This window comes from Morone saxatilis, unplaced genomic scaffold (genome assembly GCF_004916995.1).
Source record: "Morone saxatilis isolate NCDOM2014 unplaced genomic scaffold, NCSU_SB_2.0 Contig21, whole genome shotgun sequence".
NCBI classification, from domain to species: domain Eukaryota; kingdom Metazoa; phylum Chordata; class Actinopteri; family Moronidae; genus Morone; species Morone saxatilis.
Window position 1 is genome coordinate 15366921 of NW_023339774.1, and position 20336 is coordinate 15387256.

General features: G+C 39.0%; 1 protein-coding gene across 1 annotated transcript in view; it reads right to left on the bottom strand.

Annotated features, from left to right (window-relative positions):
• Positions 1-10107: 10107 nt before the first annotated feature.
• The window catches only part of ccbe1 (collagen and calcium binding EGF domains 1), a 34872-nt gene continuing 24643 nt past the window's right edge, over positions 10108-20336 (bottom strand). Inside the window, exons 6-11 of the mRNA XM_035667355.1 lie at positions 19140-19249; positions 17644-17752; positions 16795-16934; positions 15235-15270; positions 12083-12118; positions 10108-11637 (exon numbers count right to left, since the gene is read on the bottom strand). Coding sequence (XP_035523248.1) covers positions 11362-11637; positions 12083-12118; positions 15235-15270; positions 16795-16934; positions 17644-17752; positions 19140-19249 — 707 coding nt within the window. The 3' untranslated portion in view covers positions 10108-11361. The remainder of the gene's footprint in view (positions 11638-12082; positions 12119-15234; positions 15271-16794; positions 16935-17643; positions 17753-19139; positions 19250-20336) is intronic.

Sequence of the window (20336 nt, forward strand, 5' to 3'; positions counted from 1 at the left end):
CTCCCTGATAACACACTAACACAGAAATGTAGTAGCGTACCGATGCCGATCAGTCACAAGTCACCTCCACAATTAACCGAACCCCTGACAATAATCTATACATATAAAGTAACCAGCCCAACATCCATAAATACACCCCCTAAAACAAGATATACCCAGATGACAACAACAATCTCAAAACAGTGGAGAATGATCATACAGTGTTAAGACCCCTAGGATAAATGCTACCCCGGAGACCTTATCAGAGACAGCGATACAAGAAGATGAGGTGGATGAAAACAGAAGTGAAGGCCTGACGGTTCTGATCCAGGCCCTCTGGCGTCCTAATGACTTTAAAGAATTATGAATAATGATAAATAAATATAACTACAAGTATCATGAGTGCACTGCTCGTTTATAATATCACTAGCAACGACACATTCTCAACAATCGATAGAGTAGTGGCACTCAGGGTACACTGACAATTACCAAATGAGCGATTTGCCATAAACTATATGCATATACGCTAATAGTATACCACAGATCAGCACACTTACGCTCGTATCAGCAGTTCCTCTACACATGTAGTCTAGCCCTATACCAACACATCGCGGAAATCCCCGCTACCACACATCCTTGCTTGCATCTATCCGAACTGGCCACTGGGGCAGGGCAAGCCCATGCATGACCACAACTATGAGGCAATGTATACTAGCCCAAATAAATTGACCAGGCTCAGCACAATTCTCGCAACATCAACTACTACATATACCACTACATCCATCCTGCTTAACCCATCACGGCCACAGGTGAACATAATCTGAACCCAACCATCCATCTTACTTAATGACCTACATCCAACCAAAACTTCTAACATATCACGCCCCAAAAATAGACGACTCCCAACCGCCACTACTAAGCCAACACAATCCACCACACAAACACACAGATTCCTCCTCATCACCCTCCACAACACCACGGCGAGAGAGACGTGTAAATCCAACCCTACTCACATCATAAAACATCTAATAGTATACACCATATGAAATCAATTCCACTCACGTTCATTAAACCCTGCCACAATCATATGCCTTCCACCACAGGACAGATAATACAGACCCTCAACAACAGGACTTAAACCTTGATCTGATGGTGCCATCAGAAATGGGGATTCTAGAAGTGAGAGAAATAAACCCAGCAATTGCTGATTGGATAAACATAGAGGCTACCTAATCTCGTTATACCGCCTTAGCCACCCAACACACAATCCAATCTGATACCTGCAACACCACCAACAACTCCCAATTAATCAACATTTACAAACCAAACACACATACCAGATTCACACAAACTACCTCCAACCGACCTGTAATGCTCTCACACAAGATTACCACGCATCTTTCATCCTCAACAACGCCAGCCTCATGGGTGAAAATGACTACCATTCATCTTCCTGGAGACAAAACCAAAACCTGACCAGTTACATATTCACATCACATCATAAGCGTCTAAGAAATAACATATAAAATCTCCAAATTCTGGAATGCATGCTGGACCCCCAGAGCAGAATTACATTTGCGCAATTTTACTAGATAAGGACCACAAATATCGACTCCATATCATCACCGTACCCATGATACACAGTTGACCTACATCGAAGTCTTAATGGCGACAATCAATTTTCTAACGGCTACACAAAACAAAGAATATAAACAAATATGGTAAACCAAAAATCTGGTCTCATTTCACGCGACATTGTGTCGACCTATGTCGAACGCAGACCCTCACCAACAAAGGCAAACCCCGACATCTGTTCACATAAACCCACTATCTCAATCGACACTTGTCATGACTACGAGCCACCGATAACAGAACCTACTTCTTGCCCACTCAAATCCAAAAGTACCGTTAACCTGTCGTGCAACCGACAACACTCAAACCGGCTCGGTGCCCTGCGTACACGCACTGTGCCTCACCAATACAACTTCCGATCATACGTGAACATACCCTACATGCTAAAGTTACCAATCCTTCTAACCTATATATCCAACATTACATTCTGAACATAATGACACAACACACACAACTCATTAAAAACCACAAAGGAGACAACTATAAGCTGATGTCATAAACATGACGACATAACATAACATCATGTTTTTGTAATATGCAGCAATAATAACGACTATTTTATACCATAAACGAAAAACACACAACTCATACAGAGAATCAATGCGCACCTGATATATTATCTTCATGAGTCTCAACATTATACCTCTAAATGCCATGATCCCAGGTCAGACCAGTAAAAGACGTTATGATTACACACATCTAAGAACACAAACCACGAGCGCAGGAGAACGGAACTTATATACCACCTATATGTTAACTGACACACCAAAACAGACAGCACACCATCAAACACACTAACACAATATACCTAACCCCATCAACGCTTTCCTGTTGTCTGGCCTTGCCTGAAGCTTGAGGTTCACACGTGCCAAAGCACATTGCAACACAAAAAAGTGGCAAAGATTGCGCACATTTCCGTCAAGACGGAGCAATTAACGGCAATATCATCCTTCCCCTTCTTCCCAGGACCCCTGTTCAGGAATCCTCACAAATGAGTAGCACAATACGCAATACACACCGTCATTGGAAGCCATGGTTAATTTGTCCTGTTTTTCATGAGCTACTCTGCCTAACACTGCCTTTCCCAATGATTCTGGCACCCCTTTCTAATCCAACTACAACAAGTGACAATTTGATCATCAAGCACAGGCGAAAAAATTACAGGCAACACACAGCTAAGAAGTCTATATCTTTGCTGCTAACTTCAGAAGCAGTTCCCAGCTTCTACACACTTATAGCTCCACTGCCAACTGCGCAGCCATACCATTTGTCATACTACCTGGCCAGCCGCAGCAGTTTCTTTAAGAAACACAAATTTAACCGGCAATCCTCTGTCATTAAACCTGTACGCCCATTCCATGTTCATGCGGCTATCGCCTAACTGCCTCCTGTTGTTTCTCTCACTGGGCTCCACAATATACAAGTACAATAATACCGTATAGTACAGAATACTACGCGTCTTAGAGGTTTTAGTTCTTTCAGCTGCTGTATTACCTGTGTTGTTCTGGGCCGGCTCATAAGCCTGCATGAGGTCAGTGAAAGGTTAGGTGACATAGCCATGCTGGCCGCAGGAGCTTTCACTGCAGTCTGAAAGCCTCAGTGGGAGACGAGAGATGACACAATTATGTGCCACTCGCTTTCTATTTACTCCTACCAGCTTCTTCCTATTGGTGCAGCATCACTTACTGTGAGGGTCTGTGATTACGGGTTCAGGAACGAACCCCAAAACAAAACAGGCTATTGTAGTGACACTAATCTAGGGATTCTGACTATTCTGGCAAATGATCAGCTAATAGCAAGGAATGATCTGCATGGGGTTACAGTAATGCAGGTTTTATGCTTTAGTAATTAATTTATAGTCAACACATATAAGAATAAATGTACTTTCTGGGTACCTTTTGCTTTTCACTAAGTTTCTGAACAGAATGCTTTTTTATATATTTGTGCCAATTTATATATTTCTTTATAATATTAATTTTACAACAAAAAATCTAGCTATGATCTATCTGTCTCTTATAGCTTAGTTTACTCTCTCCTGATCAAAAACATTGTATTATTTTTCATTATATTTTCAGACTAAATGGTTAAATTGGATAATAAAAGGCAATGAAAGCATATAATCTAAATAGGCATTTCTTCTGTTGTTGTCGCTAGATGATGGAGGAGCATCAGCGTTATACTCATGGTGTGACACAGAACTTACATTTACATCATTTTCACAAATGTGTTGCCTTTCATGAGTGAGAATCGAGTGAATAGGCTCACAAAAAAGTCACAAACACTTTCATTATATTTTCTTGTACCAGAATGACAGAATGATTCTGCACCAACATGAATAACTATGGCTAAATATTTTCCCCTGTAAGTCCATTCATGCTGCTTCCTGTCAAACTGGTTAAATGTTGAGATTTATATAATATAGTAAGGACACTGTAAATGTACTGACGTATCTCTATCAGATGATGTCTCTTTTTAGGGTGTGCAGATGAAAAGTGACACATTAGAAAAAGTCTTGAAAATTAAAATAAGGATGGTGCATAAGCAAGAAGATAAAGAAAACGCCTTAAAACACACCTCTAATAACCTCCACCAAACCATCACCAACATCAGAAAGCACACTTGAAATTCTAAGTGGAGTACATTAAATTACAAATGAGATGCTAACTCTTGTGTAACATTTAAAACTCTGAACTCTATGAAATCTAACAAGTTTGCAGTGGGTTTAGAGAGCAGAGAAAATAGAGGCCTCTGTCCTTTTGTCTGAGGAAGTCCTCATTAGAGAGTTAAACCACAGTCTTTGTTAGGAAATGTAGTATTTAAATAACAATAGCAATGCTAATGGATCCATTTAGGGATGGACAATGGGAACCTGTAAGATGTTAATGGGTCACTGAGACTGTGAATAGCCTATCACATGAGTTAGCACAAATATTTGGCCAGGGAATTATACGATGCTGTTGTAAATGTATCTAGGAAGTGACATCAAGTCGATCGGGAGCCTAAACTATTGATGTTTAAATAATACTGTATTTGAATGACTGCTTGTATATATCGGGTCTGCATTTGATCAGTCTATTCCCATCCTGAATGTAGTTATTTTTAATTAATTAATTTCTTTCAAAGTTTTGACCGCGATGAGCCTCATATCTTAACATTTTCTACCTCACCTCTATGTATTGCAGGCCATCACTCGGACTAGCCATTATCTAGAGGTCTTAAACTGGCCTAATCAGATAAAACAAATAGCAGTTGTGCTGTGCATGGGGCTACTTGTTTCTGGAGGATCTAAAGATGTTTGTATTACCCATGTCACATTAGGAGGAAAGGGAGAGTGCCTGGTCACCTCCTGGTGTGACACCATGGCTTAGTTAAATGAGGCCTGTTGCTTCATGGTGTTTATTCATACCTGAAAAGCACAAAGCAATCCATTAACACAGGAACAAAAATGTCTGCTGAGATGACAGCATGCTAAGGAAATGTCCTGCGGTTGAACCCACTGTGCTCTTAAGTTTACCACCACCATGCAAATCCCTAACTGGCCCTAGAGGACCAGGAGAGGAGTGTGATTTTTACGGTTGAATTAACATCTGAGTGAGCTTGATTTTTATTTCTGCAACGTCACATGTGATTGAAGTGCATCCAGCAGGACACGCACAAACCCCCTTAATCATTTGATTCATGATACAAACAATAATCCACAAAGATTTAATGATTACTCCACATCAGAGCTGTATAGACAAGCTTTGCTGATGTATTATTTGTTGGCTCAATTCTGCGCCACATAGGCCACATACTTACCCTCAACGACGCAGAAGGACTAAACCTTTATTTCAGATTGATTCAACACAGTCCAGTGTGGTCCAGGGAAGAGAGGGCACTTATTGTCCACTAAGGACTTTGCCACATTCATTTGAAGAGCAGCCCTCTCTCATTATTAACAGACACACTAAACGATGGGCCCCAAACAATGCAGAACAGATCCCTTTATGCGCACAAGTGCTCAACGTTTCGGCAACCACTGTGTGCCCTCCACCACTCCCTCTTCTTTTCAGATACCTGCACATAAGTGAAAGATGTGGAGGACACAAAAGATATTCTCAACTTTCCTTTTCTCCCGATTCTGTGAAACAGGCCCATTTTAAAGCTTTTATTTGTGCAAAGCCTCTCATTAACTCCGCTCATGCTGCCTCCCTCGGCTTGCCATTGCTTAAGTACTGGGTGTTGTAAAAAAGCTACCAATTAGTCCCTCATCAGCTCCAATTAGAGGAGACAAAGCCTGAGTAAAGATAACTCAATGAGAGGGAGAGGTGGTAGGGTGAGGGCTGTCTACGTGTGTTTTTTTGTGCGTGTGTGCGCTTGTGTTTGTGTACATGTGTGTAGCCCAGGGCCGGCACAACATAGTTTGTAATAATTGAAGAACTTGTGGCCATTCAGTCTGACCCACTGCAGCACAGGTCCATTCACTCTCCAGGCTCCTCAGCGGACCCTTTTCTCAGGGCCAAGTGTTGTTGTGCTGGGAAGACAGGCCCCCCAGGAGTCCCAGAAAGAGAGCCATTCAATCCTCTCTACCTGTTTGCAGCATATAAAGCACTTAAGGCCAGGCCGATCTCTCATTATTGTCTCCTTCACTCTCAATACTTCCTTAAACTTAGGCCCCAACAAGAGCAAGCCCTTTTAGAAGAGGGAAATAGGGGATGTATGTTAAGGGGGTGCCTTTCGCCTCATTAGAATTGAATTGGCACTGTCTTGTAATTACGTTGGAGGGCAACAATGTATTTTTTTCATCATAATCTTCAATGAATGGGGGTTTTTTGGGGCAGTTAATTTGCTGCCCACACTAATGCATTAATTAATGAATTGGGTAACACTAATTTTCTCTATGCTGCGTCTCTCTGTTTGTTTCTTCCATCGTTTTCCAACAGTTCTGGGCAGCCGCTACTAATAAAATTACCTCATTAAGGACTTTATTGCAGCACAGTAACTCACTCATTCATTTGCTATTAAACATTTTCTTTGAAAGGGGGCTGGGTGTGTGATGGTTCCCATTCAGTGTTGCATCTTTTTGTGGGTAGTTCTAAATAATGAGCAGGCCAAGCAGGGAGATATAATTAGGAACAAGGGGGCACTTCAGCAAATATTTGAAATCTTTTAAGGCTTGCCCGTGTATGATGGTGATTAATTACTTCCAGAAGGGATTTTGGAGAAATCTATTGCCAGGTTTTTTTGTTTTTTTTTCCTGGACGAGATGACCCCAGCTTGTTAAAAAGATGTGCACAGGACTTTAATTTCGGCCCCTCTTTAATCAAATGCAAATGACATAACTGTTCTATGAAAAAAGGCTCATTGTGAAACAAATACACAATATGTAAACAGTGATGTAGTGTTTAATGAAGATGACATTTGGCTGTTTTGAAGGAACCTTTGGCATGTGCTGAAAAACTCAACAAATCAGTTTTTGTTTATGTTGAAATGCAACTTTTGTTTTCGACAATTATGATGACTGAATTATTGGTATTAGCACACAGCAAACACCATGGATATTGTTTGATTGTGATGTTGCAAAACCAGGATAGGCAAGTGTATTAAATGTGCCTTTTACAGTTCTGGGGGCTGACAACCATGTGGTCAAACATCTTTGAGAGGAAAGAGGTTAAATATTATAATAAGAATATCCATAATTTCAGTCATTAAGTCAGAAAAAAAACAAGAAAACACACATTACCCACGCTGAGTGAACATCTCCACAAAGCTTTATTCATGGTTGTTTTTTGATTATTTTCATGCGCTTCTGTGTGAACAACACTGCAAAGTTTAATGAGTTCACTGAACACTGTGTGCTGGGCATCATTCACAGGGATGTAATCGCACAGTAATTCTGTATATGACTGGCAAATGACTGCCACCTAGTGGATTTAGTGGGGTACTGAATGACTACCGAGGCATAGTGTACTGTGGAAGTATTCAGATCCTTAAGTAAAAGTAGCAATACACCACTCTTAAAAAATACTAAATTTCAAGTAAGTGTATTCAAAATACAAGTAAAACCAGAGTGATAATTAACAGTAAAAAAAAAATAAGAGAGAAACGGTCTAACTCCACAATACAAGACTACAGAGTTTGCAGTCTTTTATAATATATTCAACAACTATTTCATTATGTATACTGTGTTTAGAGAGAAATCACTGATTTTCCTTCACACAGACTTTAAAGTATTAAAAGTAAAAGTATTTATTATGCAGAAAGGCCCCTCTAAGAGGGTTTCTTCTTATATTTATATGTGACAAAAGAGGGTGACAACACTCCATTAGTCACCATATGGCTTACTGATTATACCACCGACAAGTACTGTTAAATATAGTTGTTCTTTATTGGTTCAGTTTCTTCCTTTATATAACATACCCACCGTGTGCTCCAGAGACTAGAGGAGGTGCCCAACCACTTCCTGTATTTATACTCTGATGACCCTATTAGTGATGTTGCTAGACCAGTTATGGGGTTGAGGTAAATGATGTTAATAAGTTATTTATGTTGTTTGCAATGTTTCCGTATGTTGTGAATGTATATGTTATATGGTAATCTACGTAAAAGGTTTTCACATGGAAATTAGAAAGAATATGTAACTTTATCACTTACGTGTTGTTAAGGGAGGTATTATATTCACCTGCATGAATGGTACAGCTGAAATTGACTCCCACTGATAAGAGCATTTAAACAATTGCTTTTTATCTGTTAGGGGGACAAGATGTCAGTGTGCAGACGTGTGCACCTGAGGTTAGGTTGGACATCTTTGTGTAATTGGGTGCACGAGATGTTAATGGTAATGTGAATAAAGCCATTAAATAAATATAGTGGAGTAAAAGTATGAGGCAGTAACAAATCATACTACTAATTAAAGCACCTCAAAATTGTACTCAAGAACTTAAAGCAAAAATGAGCAATTTATCAGGTAAAAACAATGACAAGGACAACAAAATGTAAGTTTTCTTAGCTGGAATCTCAGCTGGAAGCCGGTCAGCAGTCCCAGGTGGCTGTGACCTTTTGCGTCCTTATTTTACATCAGTAAAGTTTTCAGTTGACCATCCTTGTTATGATACAGAGGTCTCATTAACACGATGCTGGAAAATACTATTAAAGTGGTAAAATCTATATTGTCTTTACATCTCTACACACAGCTCTCCAGCTTAATGAGCTGTACGTGTAAGTTTATTTTTTTTTATAAAGTTTTAACACAGTTTGCTTAGCTCTGTGTTAGAAAGTATAAGAATGGATGGAATGCGTTCCCTCTTTGACCTTTTAAGATCTGTCATTAAGACAAAACAGCATACTTTGCACCGACAGACCCACAATCTGTTTTCTTTTGAATGTAGAATAAAACAAACCAGACTCCATTTTTAACAATGGAGTTATAAAAAACAAAATCACATAGACATAAGAATCAATAATAACAATTGCAGAGTTTTAGAAGTTGAAATGACGTGTTAAATAAAGGTTCTCATATACTAATCTGACACATGTAATAAACCACTTACGGTAAGCATCTGGAAAGTAAGTAACATGAAAGCCTTTGATTTGCTGATGAAAGAGACTAAAGCTTGATAGAGTGTTTAGAATTTTATTGCATGGTCTTGTTTTTCATAAAAATAAATATTACACCATCTTGTTTTGGTCAAGCTCCCGAGATTGTATCTGCAGCTTCCCTTCATCCGAATAAAAGGACAGAGAGAGATAAAAATGTGAGTTATGAGTAAAAAGGACGAGGGTGAACAAAAAGGGGTGAAACAACAATGTTTATGACTTCAGAAAAGTCCAAAAACCAGCTGGGAGCACAATGCCAAAACCTCATTCTCACTTCAGAGGCTAAGCATGTTCTGTTTCTTCCAGCTATGACTTCATAGAACTTCACAGCCTTCAGGATTTTAGTTAAAAGCGAGAAAACCAGAGCGACATTTCTATGTATTGCTGTCATACTTTTTCAATTTTTCCAGAGAAGTTTTAAATGTTAAACATGCTTTTTAAAGCACATTTCTAAAGTATATTAACTATTAAGGTATATAAGTAATATATGTGTTAAATTATAGTTGCTTAATCGTGACAAACAACTATAATTTAATGCTTTACTTTTACAATATTTAGCATTTAAAATATTTAATAAATGGTTTATAACAGTGGTTCTCAACTTGGGGTCTAGGGACTCCTGGGGGGCCTTGAGGGGGTCCTCATAAAAACTGGGCATATACAAAATATAATATACTAAAACAGAGCTGTTGTATTATAAAATATGTCTTCATAGGAGAATAAATAGCTAAACACAATGTACATTCATACACATAGTATTTCCTCATATCTGCTTACAACTACATTGTACTGTGTTATTGAATCATTTTTAAATTTTTTCTCACTACGGGGGACTTAAAAGCTGTTACCCATTTACATTCAGACTCAAAATGTTCGTTCCTTGCTGCTTAATAGTTGGCACGTTGTTCCTTCTAACACTGTGCAAGTAACACTGTTATTAGGCTTTCTTGTTTTCTGCCGAGAAGAAATATCAGACTGATTAAGCATATTCTAATGAGTTAGAGATTCATTAATCAGCCATTTATTTCTTAGTATTACGGTTTAGCTGAGATGGAAACAGATGATCTGCTGTGGCGAAACAAAAGGAAAAAAGTTGCTGAGTAAAGAACTTGATAATGTAAAGTGACCCTGCATTTTGTAAATGTCTTTGTCTCCCTCTGGTGGAGAACTATCAGTCAACTATCATCCATGAACTTAAAATGAATTTAGATGTCTTAATTTAGATACACAAGAGACTTCACAATTACTGGGCAGCATCATCACTTGTCCACGCATTAAAGCTCCGAACTGACAATTTTCCGCTGCTCAGGACTTAACTGAGCATATGAAATAACCTAATAATCCTTTTCCATCATTCTGCTTTACAACTGACAACTGCACTGTTCATTTTCATATCGTCACTCCAGATGCTTAACATGAATACCATTATCTGCCTGATAAAATTAGGTTGACACTCACATTAGTCAGGTCTCTGTATTGGCTTGTGTTTTACACATTTTTTGACAGTTCACAGACCATATAATTGACTAACTGAAAATATATTCAGCATACTAATTGATAATAAATTGCAAATGTTAGTTGCAGCTCTATAAATTACTGCTGCTTATCGATGGGTGTGACAACAGCAGTGATTATGAATTAGCAAAAAAAAATCTGAGGCAGCAATGCAAAGTATTCTTTTCCATCTTCTTCCGTTATTACTTTGCTGCCATGGCAACTGGAAATTACAGTAAGATGTCACACAGATGAGGTCACAGTGCAAATTCTTAATGCCTCAATCCAACATTTGTGGTGAGTTAATCCCTCTTGTGAATTTATGAATGATGTCAATTGATTCATCACTAAGGTATTGGGTGTCTCACTTTCTTGTACACGATTGTGTGAAATTGAATAAAACACTGTCTTAAAGTAATGAGGTAAAAACTGCTTTCATGACAGACTTGTTTAATGTGCTGTGAAGGAACCATATGTTTCTGAAAAATATCAAATAAAAAAAACATGCATTTGCAGTCTACTCATTTTGTTAAAAAATATTCATACAGTCTCATATATCTTACAAAAATAAACATCTGTGATGAAAAAGCATACAGTACATTCTGTTTAAAAACAGTTAAATAAAAAAAACAAACCACTTCAATATTTACTCCTGACATTAAGTATTTAAACCTGCCCTCTTTAAATATTCCAGTCAAAGTCTGTTCTCTCTTGCGCTGGTTTTCTCTTCCTGTTCCTCTTGGGCCCTCCGCCTGTTCGAGGTGGAGGTTCCTTGTAGTCCTCACCTGAGCCTGTGTCCAGAGTGTCCTGGTTGTCCCTCCAGCTGTCAGGGACCGCAGGAAACTCTTCCCCTGGAGAGTGCATCGGCCGACCGTACACCTTGCTCTGCAGGTCAGCGATGTCGTTACGGATGTCTGCCATCAGCAGTAGCAGGAAATCAAAGGATCCTGGAGGACCCTGGGGGTCAAATCCAACAAAAACAAACGATTTAAAAAATACTTATTTGTTGATTTATAAATGACTTGTGGACACATAATTGAAGTTATTCTCCTGCTGCATTTAATGGAAGATTCCATTTCTTGTTACTCAGAAGCCACAGAGGAGATTATTCCAACAAAAGTCCAGCTGATCAATGGACTGTTTAGGACTGGCCACTGGCTAGTGAGCGTTTTCTCAAGATGTGTAAACTTTAGCATCAACAGTGTTTATCTAAAGGGATAACGCTTACTCTGTACTAGATACTATTTACGTTGAGCTTGACAGTATCATCAACTGTGTCCTTTAATGTCCAGGGTGCACAGTGGTCTGTTTTTTCTGCTATGTTTTAGTTTAACTGTATTGTTCTGTATAATGGTAACAAGTTACAATAGTGTGGCATCAATATAGAAGTCCAGAATCTTACTGGTGGTCCGACAGGCCCAGGAGCTCCTCTATCCCCCTGGGGAAACAAAACAAATATTTAGCTTAGATGAATTACAGTAGGGGGAAAAAGCACGAGAAGAATTCCTATTATTCTATTTTGGAAACTTTCTTAAAGAGCAAGAGCAGGAGAGAGAAAACTGATCTCTCAAATTCCTAATTGATCAAAAAAGCAAGCATATAATTTTGTATTGTGGACGTTTAAAATCAAATTGAATTTTCTTGGCCAGTTAAAGGAAAAGTTTGACATTTTGGGAAACATGCTTATTCACTTTCTTGCCCAGAGTCAAAAGAGAGGGTCGATGTCACTTTCATATCTGTGTGTTAAGTATGGCACTGCAGCTGGCAGGTGATTATCTTAGCTTAGCACCAAGACCAGAATCGGGGGGAAACACAGCTAACCTTCACCTCTAAAGCTCACCAATGAACACATTGTACCTATTTTATTTATGGTTTTACAGGGAGTTAAGTGCTGTAACAATATAACTACTATAGTTCTAAGATGCAACTCTGTAACTTACATTGTCATTACAATTTGTTTTTTGTACGGTTTAAACAAACAACATGTTCATTAGTGAGCTTTAGTGGTGCTGGTAGGCATATTTATAAATTTTAGAAAGAGCCAGTCTTTATGCTAAGCTAAGCTAATTGAATCCCTGCTCTAACTCAATCCAGTAGTTAAAGCAGAGACATGAGAGCGGTATCGATCTTTTCATTGAACTTTTGGCAAGAAAGCAAATAAATGTATTTTGCAAAATGTAGAACTATTCCTGAAACTGTGCCCTGTGTATGTTCATATAAAAACTCAACATACTGTATATGTAGCCTGACTGAAGCCTCATGGCAGCGTGTTGACCTACGGTAGCAACCACACACATTGACCTGACTACTGTGGTTGTTAGCAGGCTCAGGGTCACACTGGGGCTGTGAGTGTTTTGGCAGATGGTTTAGATTTGTTACTTAGAGAGACAGATTACCATCACCCTCCAATCTATCCACACAAACATCTCGGCTGTACTGAAAGAATACCAAGGTATTACGTCAATAAAGAAGATGCACCTAAGTTATTCCATACGTGATCCACCAGCAAAAGCAAACAGCGTTACGGGTATAACAAGAAGAAGAAGAGCCAGTACAAGACCAGAATCTCTTCAGATTTTATACCTCCTACTTTTCTTAGTCAGTGTGACTCGTCATTCTTTAATCAATATTTAGTAAAATCACAAAAATTGCTGTATTGCTGTCAATAACTAGCAACAGGTTGCACATTTCATCCCTTAAGATGGGGTGTTTTTATGTTCTCAATTTTAGTTTTGTTATACCATCAAAAACAGATTCCTGTCTACTTACAATCACTTTTAAGTTTGATAAAGTCTCCAAGTGAGCCTGGCTGCTCATCCTGCTGTATCACAACTTTAACGTCCCATTGAAAGCTTTGGCACTGAGCAGGGGAACCATACCACTCTCTCTGCACAAGCAATGGCTCCAAAGCACTGCAGAAGTCTGAAGGCCAAAACAACATCTGCACACAGCAAAATGCCATTGTATTTTTCTGACCTCAGCTGCTCTTCCATTTTCTTTTTATGACTATTACAAAATGAGAGTGAGCAAATCTGGTTTAATACAAAAAATGTGAAAAATGCAAAAAAAAATCCATTGTAACCAGGTTGAAATCGGCATTGTGCCTCCTTAATCTGAGGCTTAACCATCTGCTGAAGCCTCTTCTTTAACACGTTTCCCTAGGCTTCTCTGGGAGGCAAAGCAGAGAAAAACATTCCAGTTAGCCTTTTGAGAGATGGTTACTACCTCCCGTCAGCCAATCCAAAGGCACCGTTCACAAAATCCATGTGATATTCCAGACAACCGCAACAGCCCGGAGGTATCCAGAGTCTTCCCACTGGTGGTCAGGAAGAAGCTACTGTGTTGCCACTTAAAAAAAACTAGCTGTTGGTCTCAGCTCCTTTCTGACTGAGTTTGAAGGAGAAACTTGTTTGCAGGTGAGAGAAATCATCCTTAGCAGAGGTTTTATTACTCCAAACAAATAGAGATCCTCTAGTAGAAAAACAAACACAGGAGTACTTGCAGTGTAAGACTCATTCCACCAAGATGCACCACAGAACGTCACAGGAAGTCATTCCTGCCTGTGGCCATCAAACTCTTCAGTGTCAGACACTCAGAGTCATTCTCATTAAACTGCAATACTTTATTCTGTCACTAATACTGCTTTTTTTTTAAGGATTCAGCTCTCATTATCAGTACTCATGATATTTATTCATTACACTTGTCACTTACACTGTCTTTCATATACTGTAGCATACATGTATTTCCATCTTATATATATTGTCATAAATTGTATTATAATGTACATACTTCAGATTATCTCTTTATTGTTGTTAGATATTGTAATACAATACATATTTTTAACTGCCTTCTTCTTAATCTTATTTCTATATCTTTAATGTCTTGTATCTTGAGCAACTGTAACAAATCTAATTTCCCCTGGGGATCAATAAAGTATTTCTGATTCTTAAAACGTGTAATCTCAAGTCTAATTAAGCAATTACACAATTGTCTGTACACAATTATTTATAAATATACATGGTGACTCAGATACCAAAAAAAATCATCTGCTTGTGTTCACATTGAGAATATATTCTACCAAATCATCACTCTTTAGTCTGAGTCCAATAATGATTCCCAACAAAAGCTTTAAAATTGTGCAAATTGCTGTTGGCACACCAATTTTCTCCTCCCAACTTGTACCAACTTGCAGTGAAAAACTCCAGCTAAGGATTTGTGAGAATCCTGGCACCTGCCTTTTGGTTTCACCCTGTATAAATCTGGTGAAGTTGAAAAACTATTTAGCTATTGAGAAATATCTTTTGAGAGACATGGTGTTGGCAGATAAGCCAACTCTGATATCTTTCCTTTGATAGAGGCCATGTTCAGGGAGCCAAGAGTCAAACTCTGCTGCCAACACGAATGACTCCTGTGCCTTAGGGGCAATGAGCTGGACCTTTGTTCTACTGTGTGCAATAAAAAAAAGTATCTTGTCTAGAATAGCTGCCTTTTATAAAAAAGTTGTGTTTAAAAAATGAATACACAGATTAGGTGACAAACAGCATCTGACCTCACCTTTAATCCGTCTTTTCCTGGTGCTCCTGGAGGCCCCTGTTAGATGACAGAAATAACTGAATTTCAAATCTGTTTCAATTATGTTTACAGATTTATGTGAGTTTCTGTTAACACTCAAAAAACGTAAACCTCAGCTGGATACTGTAAAGTCCATAAATGTGAATTTAAAAGTGCGTGTGTTTCCCTGTGTTGCACCCAAACAAAAATATGTTAATGTTCAATTCACTGTTTTCACAGAAAACTTCTTTCCTCTAAATCCTTTTAAATTCAAAACTGACATCTCCATCGTGCTCCACCAACAACGATTATCCAAGATTAACTTTGTGCCTGCCTCCAGGCCATTTCTGAGTGACTTCGGCTCGATGGTACAGAGTGCTTTGATCTCTTTCCTGGGATAATCGTCATTAAAGAAGTGTGAAGACATTGTATAGGGAGTAGGGCCAATATTCAGATCCGTATCAAGCCTGAGTCACATACTATACCACATTCATCATCTGTGAGTCCCTGACGTGCAGTCGAACACGTGACCTGGTGGGCAAACCTCATAACTGTGCTCAGAATCAAATCAGGTTTTTGTGCAGACAAGGACAACTCCTGTTTAGTCAGACCTCCCCATGTGAATACATGTATTAACAGGACATGAATATGAAGAGTTGTAAATTAAAACACACATCCAAATGTCACACACACAAAGCAATAGATCACTTTCAACTGCAAAAACAGTGTTCTAGATTTCTTGATTTGCATCATGCAACTGGTGATATGACTGATTGCAAGTGTTGATGGTCTGATTTATCAAAAGTGAGATTGCATAAATACTCAGGCTTTAAAAACTAGAAAATATGTCTCTATGGCCACATCCTGCACATTCTTGATTCAGATCCCACACTTTAACACGGAGGGTTCACACTCGCAGGCAAGACTGAGCGCTGCACAAAGACGCAGCGAGCCAAAAAAAACAACTAAAGCTGTAAATGGATTCAGCCTTCTCTGTTGTTATTGCCACTACCATGTGTCTTCCTATTTCACCCTGCAAAAATGTGGGTTTCTTTAAGAGGGTGCACGATAGCATGTTTTTTGTGTCTTTCTGAAATGTGTCAGTTCAGGAGACACCTGGGTGCTCCCTACTCACCCTGCCTTCATAAAGATAAACCACAGCTCTACTGAGGCCTGTCTCACAATGCAGGATTACTAAATTATCTGAATCATTTTGGTGAATAAAACCCGGAATCCTATAAAATCTGCAACACAGAGAAAAACAAAAAGAGTCTTTCCAGGTTTTACTTCATTCAGTGCTGTAATCCAGATACATTTAGTAATTCTGCTGTGTGACACAAAGCAGAAGTGTGGAACTGAACCAATAGAAAACAAAGGCAGAGATGGACGTAAGAGACTGGTTTTCTGTATACATGAATTACTCAGAGCAGTCACGGTTAGAACACACACACATTCATTCTTGCTCATTCAGAAGCGTATGCTTTAATTAAACTGTAAATAAAATGCTGAGTAAAGGCGTCTATTTTTCTGGGATTGTTTGAAAAAAAGTATATATTAACTGACCACAGGTCCTCGGGGACCCCGTTTGATGTGGGACAGGTCTGGTGTGGGTCCAATGGGTCCCATCAAGCCCCTGGGGCCAGGAGGTCCAGGTGACCCCAACAGTCCTGTATGTCCTGGAGGGCCCTTCGGTCCTGGATCTCCTAAAACAATCCAAACTGATATTAATGAACTAAAGACAACTGACCAGAAAAAAGGTCAAACAGAATATATAATGACTTTTGCAGAATAGATTAAATACTTTTTAGCCTTGCAAGTAGCAAGGACCAAGATTAGAGAGCAATCTTGATCTGTCGATTGGTCCACCACTTCAGTCCAGACTGAAATATTTTAGCAACAATGACTGCTATGAAATTTCAATCCATAGACTATTCCTCTAGTGCCATCAGCAGGTCCAATTTCACAATTATTTGGTGAAACATCTCGACATCTAATGGATACACTGGCATACCATTTTGTACTGATATTGTTGGCTCCCGCATGATGAATTCCAAACACTTTGGTGACTTTTCCTCTAGTGCCACCATGATGTCCACATTTGTGGTTTTGAGTGAAATGTCTCAACAGCTAATAAAGGATCACCATGTAATTTGGTACAGAGATTCCTGCCCCCCTTGTGATGAATGGTAATAACTTTTGTGATCTCTTAACTTTTCATCAGGTGCCATCACCAGGTCAAAGTTGTAATTCGTCCAATAGTTTTTATGACCAAACACCTGCAAAACTATTGACATTCCCATCAGCGTCAGCTTTACTTTTTGTTTAGTGTTTCATATCATCCCTGCTGGATACAGGCCAGTTTCCTTATGCAGTCTGACACTGTTTTATTAGTTTTAGCTTCATGTGTTTTACCTGGAGGACCAGGGAGACCTGGGGGCCCTGGTAGAAATATGGGAGATGTCAGGATTTTCTCACTGGTCATCTGCTCAGGGACATCAGCACTGTTTGACAGCATGGCCATCTTGAATTGGGATGCAGAAAATAATGAATGAGTTAACAGGTCAATGAAAAAATCAACTACAAATAATTAAAAGGTGATATATCAAAATAAGAACAAAGCCAAAAAAATTACACACTCTCACATGGGATAAGAATCCCATTCTTTCCTTAATTTGGAAGTGACGTCAAACATCCAAATGTGTAATTTCCCCATTTGGTTGTCTTTCCTAAAATGGTTTTACATACATTGATTCAAGAAAGTCCTGCACTGTCGAACAGGACAAGAAAATTACACAGCGAAGGGTCAACGTCAAGTAAAATTATGTTAAAATGATATACCCTGCCTAAGATGAAAGCTGATCTTCCATCTGCACCACACTACACGCTGTAACCTAAACAGATGGAGGGCCAGGCAACCCCTCTGCATTATTCAGCAAGACCGGAGAGTTCCTGCTCTGGCTGTTAAGTGGCATCCTTGGGAAAAATCATCTTTGATCTCTGTATAACATCATGTGGATCTGACAATCCCAGAGGGAAACACGCCAAAGACCTCGCTATACTGCAGGGGCCTACAAATCAGAATTCATGCGCACAGACGTAGAAGCATATGTCCACACACACACACACACAGACACACAGACACACACACACACAGAGCAAGGTCATGGTTCACTTGCTGATCAGTGAGCATTATGCAAGACTGTAGCCTGTGACCTTGGGCACAGGTGTTTGAACCACTGTGATCCTAAATTCGTACTCTAACCTTCCCATGCAGTGAATAAATGAGAATATACTTTCTCATATACTACAATAATACACTGTTTTTTCATTTTTGTTTTTTTAATATATTAACACTAAGGAAATTAGATTAATATAGAGTAAAGCTGCAGGAGCACTTAGACCACACAGCTGGAAGCAATATATAATGTGTTACAGTCGAGGGTGTTGAGTGCCACTGTTGACAGACTCGCGCTCAGATAGGTTCAGACGTTGACGATTACACAGAGGGAAATGTAACCCCACTGTTGAGTTTTACACAAATTACCCAACAATTCCCACTTATGGAAGTAATATACCAGCTACAGTACTGTATAGGAAGACATTTTTTATTAGGAAATAAAGTGCTATAATAAATCTCAAGAGACTTTTAAAGATCTGCCTGCTGTTGTTTCTGAAATACTCTCAGGTATGAACTCCACAGAGATAAAGTGAAATCTTTACATGGTGATAAAGAAACAAAGCAGTTCTGCAGATATTTACATTCAGCTCAAATAAGAAGGTGTGTTTAGTGCTCACTGGGGCCTTTCTGCAGTCAACCATAGAGTACTAGAAAAAACATCAGGATTGAAGGATGCAGGATTATGATTTAAGATAAAAACAGTGTAGTTTTGTTATTTTCTGACCCCTACCTTCTGTTTAAGCTGCAGGACAGACATCTTGATCTGGAGGAAATCATCACATGTGGCTGAGCAAGTTCCAGCATTCATCACATTGTCAGATTTCTCAAAAAGATGCACTGCTGGAAATATGGAAAAAAAGGGATTGTCACAATATTTATTGGAAAATTTTCAGAAAAAAGGAAAACATAATATCACATTGTTTATAAAGTATGTGGACAGATTTAGCATTGTTTGGGCAAGTATGTCTTAAAAAGTATAAATGTGCAATGAATCATTTTCAAAAAACAAAATTACAAAAAGGGTTGATACTCTTGAGTCACACACTGCTATTATGGTGAAAGTTTGATGGGTTGTTGCAAACTGTGTGACCTAACTGTCTGTTTAGGGGATGAGTGACTTATACAGTTCAGGATAACTCTCCAACACTGTCATTTATGTGACCCAAACGTTCTGGGTGACTCAAAATCCGTGATTTAAGACAGGGAGGTGGTCTAGTAAATGTATCAGAGCATCAGGGAAGACTAGCGCAGAACTAATGTCTGACTACTGACTCTGCTGGAGGTGAAATAAAGCAATATAATTACATGCCTCCATATTTGAACATTGTCCTGAGGACAAAGTTCTAGAATTGACTCTTTAGCCAGAAACCACATTAAAATATTTAAGAAAGAAAGTTGCACAATCGTGTAAAGACAAAGAACATGAAGAGCACGGAGCTCCCTTGGTCTCCTGGTTTTGTCTCTGGTCTGTAATAGAACAGTCCCTACTCTACAAATGCATATACTGTATTTTATGGATGAGTGAAAGTATCTGGACACAATTTTCCCCACTATACAAAGCAGAGGGACATAAAGCAGGAACATGACTACATGTACCACCGTTTCTCACTCTCCAGCTTCTCCTGAAATGTTATAGTAGGTAATGGAAGATATACTCATGGGAGGAAGTAGCAAATCTACAGCCCCTGACCGCTTCATTGGCAACTGAATCGGGGGCAAAGAACCCCAACTTTATTATCACCTGAACCACCATTTGTGATGTTTTCCTTAAATAAATCCAGCAAATCAGATACGACCAGGAGTCATGGGGGCGGTGGTATGTTTGGGAGACAGAACTGTTCTGACGTGCACAAGGAGCTGAGAATTAAATGACTACCAGGTGTTTATGTTTGCAGTAACCCCATCCTCCTTTTTCTCTCTCTCTCTC